The sequence below is a fragment of the Podarcis bocagei genome, assembly GCF_964188305.1.
Source record: "Podarcis bocagei genome assembly, chromosome: 13".
Taxonomy (NCBI): domain Eukaryota; kingdom Metazoa; phylum Chordata; class Lepidosauria; order Squamata; family Lacertidae; genus Podarcis; species Podarcis bocagei.
Genome location: NC_138138.1, coordinates 31,957,948 through 31,966,325, shown reverse-complemented (window position 1 = coordinate 31,966,325; position 8,378 = coordinate 31,957,948). Strand labels below are relative to the sequence as shown.

The 8,378-nt window shown below is 38.3% G+C and overlaps 2 protein-coding genes across 2 annotated transcripts; both read right to left on the bottom strand.

Annotated features, from left to right (window-relative positions):
* Nucleotides 1-2,157: 2,157 nt before the first annotated feature.
* LOC308571740 (olfactory receptor 14A16-like) lies at nt 2,158-2,778 on the bottom strand (the record flags this gene model as incomplete). The annotated part of the gene is made up of 1 exon (XM_081167375.1): nt 2,158-2,778. The coding sequence occupies one exon, from the start codon at nt 2,776-2,778 to the stop codon at nt 2,158-2,160; it is 621 nt and encodes a 206-aa protein (XP_081023501.1).
* Nucleotides 2,779-6,761: 3,983 nt separating this feature from the next.
* Nucleotides 6,762-7,718, bottom strand: LOC308571739 (olfactory receptor 14A16-like; the record flags this gene model as incomplete). Its single annotated transcript, XM_081167374.1, has 1 exon — nt 6,762-7,718. The coding sequence occupies exon 1, from the start codon at nt 7,635-7,637 to the stop codon at nt 6,762-6,764; it is 876 nt and encodes a 291-aa protein (XP_081023500.1). The 5' UTR covers nt 7,638-7,718.
* Nucleotides 7,719-8,378: the final 660 nt, after the last annotated feature.

Here is an 8,378-nt window from a genome sequence, read left to right as displayed (position 1 = left end):
CTGCTGATACATGCCACTAGATGAGGAGTAGTGAACTACCAACTGACTGCCACAAGGCACCAAAAAGTCTTGTGGTGCACCTTGGAGGTAGATTTAATATGAAATATGTGCATAAACACAAGCTCTTTATGTGTATTGGTATTTTCCATTTAAATACAATGTTCACCTTGCCTATTCCTTAAAAGAAATAAGGATACCTCTGTTCAATATGAAGTCTTTTGTGTGGCTTATTCTGTGCCATCTTTCAATAAGTCCCAGAGCATGAAAAGTTTTTAGTCCTAGCAAAAGTTCTGTATTCACATAATATTGTAAATGGGATGGCCTCCATCTGATCTTGGAAGCTGACCCTCAATTCTCTGTTGGCATACAACCAAGGAAGTGGGGGCAATTGGCAGGCCCCCAGCTGGCTCCATCCCACCAGCTGGTGTACTGGACAAACTCCAGTCCTTGGTGCCATATGAATCAGCCACCCGAACTTCAAAAGCTAGGACATGCTCTAATCAGCAGAGATAATGCTACGCAACAGAAGTATGTGTGAGCATATTTACAAGCAGTTTATTCAGCATACATCAGGACAAAAGGAAAACATGTCTGATCCCCTTCATGACCAAAGCAAGCAGCATAAGCAATAGCTGTACACAAAATGAAAGTTCCCAGCAAGCTGTGCTGGAGTGTAAACAGGCATGTGACATACAACAATTCCACACGTCGGTTCTTAAGGTGGAATGGAATTATGTCAACATTCTCTGTGTGGAATTACTTCTCCAGTGTAAAACTACGGTCTAATATTTTGTTTCTAAAAGGACTAGGTTTTTGTTTTGTTTTGTTTAAGATTCTGATACTTTGTGTCAGTGATCACTGTGTCAGACTCTCTCACTGAAGATAGGAACTGGATAGCATGACCAATTTTCTGTTTAAAAGATACAACTCTCCTTATTAACAACACTGGAGACTTCAGTTTCCTTACACTTAATGTGGGTTCCAGCTTTATGGTTATTCTTCAAAGGCACAACACTTCATTTAATACATGCATATTCATGTAAGGCACAGCATGTCATTTCAGGCAGACACTCTTTACACTGAACTTTAAAACCCCAGTCAGCACTTTTCTTCAAACTTCTTCTCAGGATAGACTATTTCCACTTACAATGGGCATTTGTTTCACTGCCCTAGCAACTATATTACAACCCCTTCTAAGACTTTTAATTCCCCTTCAAGGAATCAAATTGGTTATCCATGTTTAGCTACAGTAGTTCCTAATGCGAATCAGAATAGGTCCTTCTCTCTCCAGGTTGCTGTCTAAATGACAAACAGTGCCTATTTAACTGGCATACAATCCCAATTTGTTTGAGAGCAAAGTTCTGTATTTTTTTACTCACCAGTTCTTCCAAATTGGTTGATGTTCTAACAAACTCTGACTGCTGCTGACTCAAGATCTGTCCATTGCAGTCACATTTATCTATGCTGCTATTCCATCACACTTCCATTTGTTTCTAAGGGAATTCCTCTGGTCCCTGTTCTGTTCTTGTTTCAGGAGTGATGTTAAAATCTACACTGGCGGGTGAGGAGGTGTCTCTCTTTTGTGTTTTCTCCTGAGCTTCCTTTAGATGGCAACATGTTTTTGCAAAGAGGTTGTATTATTTTCCATGCATTCTGACAACTTCCCTATCACAGGGCAGTGTTTGTGTTTCTGACTGCCTCCAACATGCATGTACTTTTTGCTGAGATGTTAATTCAGATATGTGTGCGTGTGACATTCCAGTAAGTCTATGAAATCCAGGCAACGCCAAAAATCATTTCATCTAGGTGCTGTCACTCCTTTGAAAACCTGAATACTCTGTTAAAATGGCTCTTTGCATGATGTGGGGTGACAGAGTAGACAGGAAACATGACCTGTTACTATCCATAAACCAGAGGATTAAGTGCTACTGAGATGTGTTCAGCCTGTTGTAGGCCACTTTGAAAACCATGCAAGTGAACAAAGGGGTATAAACTTCAACATACATACATACATATATGGATTATCGACATGCCATGTAATCTGACAAGCGAAAGAATGCAAGATGACCATGTGACACAGGGCAGATGTTGAGTCTGCATATATGAATTTATCAGGAAGATTTAACTTGAAAGGATGCTATATTCCAGGAACTCCCTTTAATTACGCCTTTTCAGAACAAGCCTGGAAAATATATCCAGAGGAGATTGCCTCAAACCCAACAGTTTTGATAATGCATTTTTTATCTCCTTATTCCTCATGCTGTAGATTATTGGATTGAACATGGGTGGAACAAGACTATACATCACAGTTAATGCAAAGTCCCCATCAGATGGAGTCTTAGAGGGAGGCCTAAGGTAAGCAAAACATGCAGTGAAAAGAAATACAGAGAGGACAACAAAGTGAGGTATGCAAGTGGAGAACGCCTTTTTCCTTCCCTCAACAGAAGGGATTTTTAGAACTGCAGTGAAGATGTGCACATAAGTGACAACAATGAAGACAAAACATCCAGACACAAGTATTATACTCACCAATATAGCTCCAATTTCCATTAGGTAGAAGTTTAAGCAGGCAAGTGTAAGTAACTGTGGGATCTCACAAAAGAACTGATTGACAATGTTGGAGCAGAAAGGGGTTGCAAAAGTTGCACTCGTGTGCATGACTGCATTGAGAAAGCCAGCGATCCACACACCAGCAACCATTTGTTTGCAGGCTGCCTTGTTCATCACCATTTCATATTGTAATGGATTGCAAATGGCAACATAGCGATCATATGCCATGACTGTAAGAAGGGAAATATCAGATGATAAAAAGAAGACAAATAAAAGAACTTGAGCAACGCATCCACTGTAAGATATGTGTCTGGTATTCATGAGAGAATTCACGATGGATTTGGGGATGGTGACTGAAACAGCCCCTAGGTCCTGGATGGCCAAGTTCATCAGAAAGAAGTACATGGGAGTGTGAAGGTGGTGGTCAAAAGCTATAGCAGAGATGATGAGAAGATTCCCAAATACAGTTGCCAGATACAATGCTAGGAACAGAGAGAAGTGTAGAATCTGCAGTTTTCGTATTGCTGAGAACTCCAGGAGCAGAAATTCAGAGACAGAGGATTCATTACTTATTTTCTCCTTCATTAATATAAATCTTCCTGTCACAGGAAGAAAACAGGAAGATATGTATTGGTTTAAGTCCTCTAGTGATAACAAATATTTACTACTTTGGAAAAGGGTTTTTAGATGTTGAAGGAAAAAGAAAGAAGTGAACAAAAAAGGAGAAACAATTATTTTTTATTCAAATGAGAATTTAGCTATCAATTCCTTATATATATCATTATTATTTTTTTAAAAAACTACTACTGTTTCAAAAATAGTAAATTGTGGTATTCACAAGTTCTTGAAGTTGATTGAATTTTAGAGGAGGAACACAGGAGTCCTACTGCCATCATTTCCTTACTTGCTTTGTATGTGGAATTATGCTGAGGGCAGATGCATCTTGAGAGAATCTCCATATTTACAAAACATATTTTGATATTTTAATTCATGGTCAAAACTGAAGTAACTCTTAAATATAGGGGGATAACTTGCTGCCTATATGATGCAAATTCAAAATCAAGTTTCTTCTATTAAATTCCAATGTCCATAACAATCTGGGTCATGAACATGTTAAAAGCTTGATTCCTGATATCCCCCTTCACTCAGTGAGTCTTTTGCAGGAGTAACTGATAATAGTTCCACAAGACTCACACACTTGGCTCATACTCACCTGTATTATGTATTCTAGGCCTAATGTTTAGTACTCCTTCTTAGTTAAGATCACATGTTTCAACTTTTTTAATCTTTGTTATATGTTTCCAACCTTAATGCATGCTGCACACAAACCACATTGTTTTGCATGTAAAATGTATAGGCTTACAACTGCTTTGCGCTTACCCAGATATTTTGGCTGCCACATTATGCTAAGCCAAGACAAGGTTCTTCAGCTCCCTCCTCACTCACTTGGAGCGGTAATGAAGTTTTTTTCTTGGTTAATATTCATGGTTGGTGAGGAGAGATCCTAACCACTGGTCTTGGCTTGGATGATAGGCTAAAACAAAACTTGGTGTAGCTTGAGTTGATTGTAAATAGCATTATGGAGGAGCAAAGCTACTGTACTCTTCTCTCCATGTGGTTCAACATTTGTGCAGTCTTCCTAAGATAAAATTTGGTTTAGTATGTCACGGAAGCCAGATCATTGGGTATTCTACGTGAGTCTAAATAAGTTTCAGGAACCACAACAAGCACGTTTTCCCATTCTACATAATACACTACAGAAGTATTGTCTGCGTTTAGTCCTCTGAAAACTACCCAGGTATCACAAAAGCTATAAACATATACTGGTAAATATCTTACTCTTTTCCTTAATAGAAAGTAGATTTCCAGATGCAATTTCTTCATCACTTTATTTTCATCGGTATTTTAGAAAATCACCCCATCCTTTTGTTCTGTAACATTGAACATATGGGTATACTCTTGCAGAATGAAGCTTTTAACATGGAGTGGAAAATTATAACCTACCTCTCTCTCTCTCTCTCTCTCTCTCTCTCTGTGTGTGTGTGTGTGTGTATGTGTGTATGTATGTGTGTGTATATATATATATATATCATATTTTAATGCACTCCTCAGAGTTTGGTCTCAAGAGCCCAACACAAATTTGCCATTGTGTCTCTGGAAACTTGGACTCAGGAGTTCCACTAAAATAAAAGCAGTGTTTCTAAAGACTTAGCCCCAGGAGTCTAACACAAATAATCAAGGTATGTAAAAAACAAAACAAAACTTCCAGTTTCTAAACAGCACACTTTCTAATATTTAAAATAATAATATTGCTACGTAAGTCTGTCTGGAACCTTCTGGTTTCAACTGGACTTTCTCAGACTCATTTCATTCTTTCTTTTTAAATAATGTTTTTATTTATTTTCATGGTACTGAGAGTTATATGACATATGACTGGCTCAGTGTTCCCCGCTCCTTCTCCTCCCCCCACCCCACTGTGTTTTGGTCAATGCTCTAATTTTCACCCAGGTGTTTATCTTGTGAACTGCCATGAGAGCTTGTGATGAAGGTTGGTTTTTAAATCTAGTAAGTAGTAAAATAATAATAACAACTCTAAGGAAATACTATAGTATTCCACCAGGAAAAAAAATAGTTGGAAGGGTATCCTTGAAACTACCATTTGCAATGCAGACATAGGGTTTCTCATCTACTTCTGCTAATATTGGTCTCCAAAGATAAATTTATGGATTTGTTTACATTCAAATACAAGGGCCAGCACCTCTAATTCTATTTGTGTGTGGTTGCTTTTGGGGTTGGTGAGAGGGCTTGCAGCACATCCTACTTGTCTTCAGAGTTTCCATATCTATGTGAGATTTAATGTGTATCACTGTTGACTTTGGTTGTCCTGGGCAAAATATAGTGACTGACATATGAATACATAAATTAACAAGTTAACATTTGGTTGTTGTTTTTTTTTAAAATATCCATTATAAAAAAAGTTCCTATGCCTACTCTGGAGGTAACTATGGACAATTCATAATCATAATATTGTGTTCAAATCTTTAGACTATGTTAGCATGCCATGTCTACAGAACATGAAGTTCTTTTCACTTATTCATAAAGATTCCATACATTTGAGTACTTCCAGCCTTGTGAGGTCGAAAGGAACTTTGCAAGGAACATGTGTCACTGGTCTTTTTGGCTATAGTATTTAGATTTTATATACACTTTGCCCATTCCTCCAAAAACATAAGGGTACCTCTGTTCAACGTGAATGGCTTTTGTTTGGCAAATTGTGTCAGTGGCCACTGTGTCAGATTCCCTCACTAAAGATGGGAGGTGGGAAACATGACCAATTTCCTGGGTTTCTTAAAGGTACAACTCTCCCTAGTAACAACACTGGAGACATTTTAACTCTTTGTCAGTAAAAAACAGCCAGGTCTTCTTCTTATGGGAAGGATGCCCTGTGTCCACTTATCTGCCACCAAAGGTTCAAAGTAATGAGGAGGCACTTCTGGAACAAAGATAGAATTTTATAGATTTACATTCATTGAGGATTCAAACTTAATAGTCACTCTCTTAAGGCACAACACTTCATTTTAGAAATGTTACTTGAGTTGGAAACAATAGTTTCAGGCAAAAACTCTTTACACAGAACTTTTAAACCCCAGTCAAAACACTAGTTTAAAACTAGTCTCAGGATAGACTTTTCCCAACTAAAATGGATATTCGTGTCATGGCAAGAATCTCACAGCCCTTTCTAGGGTTTTTTCCTTAGCCTCAAGGAAGCAATTTGGGTAGCCTTCTAAAACTAATCCCGAAATTCAATCAGAACAGGTCCTTCTCATCTGAAGTTCCTAAACAAGGGCTCATCCACATTTTTCCTTTTCCCATGGCTAGAAACCAAGGATGTGAGTGGGTTTTTTTCCTCTCCTTTCTGTAGGAAAACCCACTTTGGCTTTATATAAAAAGAAATGACAATCCCAGAAAAGCTGATTGCCAGATGAATGCACTGGGTCAGAAAAGGTACACATGCACTATATGACAGACATTCCCTCTTTAAATGTATGATTAACAGGCTATGTGAACAGAGATGCAACATTGTTAATGGTACATCTAAGCTGGAGGAACACAAGATGTCATTGTGACACCTGGCAGATTTTGAGTCTGCATATCAAAATGTTTCTAGAAGCTGTAACTGGTCATATCTCCACAGATCCCTATGCTTATACCTACAGAGAGAAGTGTAACCGTTTCAGTATAAGTCTGGAAAAGATATTAATAGAAGAGTGCTTCACACCCAAGAGCTTTGATACAGCATTTTTAATCTCCTTATTTCTCATGCTGTAAATCATTGGATTGAACATGGGTGGTACAATGGTATACATCACAGTTATTGCAAAGTCCCCATTAGATGGAATTTTTGAGGGAGGCCTAAGATAAGCAAATGCTGCTGTGAAACAAAATACGGAGAAGACAACAAGGTGAGGTATGCAAGTGGAGAAGGCCTTTTTCCTTCCCTGAACAGAAGGAACTTTCAGAACCACAGTAAAGATATGTACATAAGTGACAACAATGAAGACAAAACATCCAGACATAAGTATTACACTCACTACTATAGCTCCAATTTCCATTAGGTATATGTTAGAGCAGGCAAGTGTAAGTAACTGTGGGACCTCACAGAAGAACTGATTGACAATGTTTGAGCAGAAAGGAGTCACAAAAGTTGCACTCGTGTGCATGACTGCATTGAGAAAGCCAGAGACCCACACACCAGCAACCATTTGTTTGCAGGCTGCCCTGTTCATCACCATTTCATATTGTAATGGATGGCAAATGGCAACATAGCGATCGTATGCCATGACTGTAAGAAGGGAAACATCAGATGATGAGAAAAAGAAAAACGAAAGAACTTGAGCAATACATCCAGCGTAAGATATGTGTCTGATATTCATGAGGGAATTGGCCATCGATTTAGGGATGGTGACTGAAACAGCCCCTAGGTCCTGTATGGCCAAGTTCATCAGAAAGAAGTACATGGGAGTGTGAAGATGGTGGTCAAAAGCTATGGCAGAGATGATGAGAAGATTCCCAAATACAATTACCATGTACAATACCAGGAACAGAGAGAAGTGTAGAATCTGCAGTTCCCGTACAGCTGAAAACTCCAGGAGTAGAAATTCAGAGATAGAGGATTCATTGCCTATCTTTGCATTCATTACTAAAATGACTGGTGCTTCTAGAAGAAAACAGGAAGATAAGCACAGGTTTAAGTCCTTTTCTAATAATCAATATTTGTTATCCAATACTGCTTCAGATATGATTTTTGTGGGATATAGATTTTTTAAAAAGTGGTGAACAAAATAGTGTAATAATAAATCTTCATCTAAAGGAGATGTTAGCTTTCAACTCCATATATGTTAAAATAAATTATTGCTAAGTAGTCTTTTTTCTTTGGGGAATTATAGGGGTAGAGCTACCCAAAGAGCATTGAAATTTATTCATGTATGCTACTACAACGGCAAGAAAGTTATTTTCCCAAAAATTGAAAGAAAAAGAAGAATCGAGACAAAAGAAGAATGGATACAAAAACTTATGGACTATGCAGAAGTGGCAAAATGTACTGGAAAAATAAGAAATCAAGCTAACAAACATTTTATTAAAGAATGGACTGAGGTAGACGGAGACCTCCAGGTATCCCACCTGGCGGGAGGTGAAGCCAAGCCTGTGGTAATGGTGCCACATAGGGTCCAGGGGGCTGCACATGACCACACAAAGGGTGCCCCCCATTTAATGTGGGGAGCGGTCATTATTGAATATTTATGAACAAATTGTTGTACTAAGCTGCA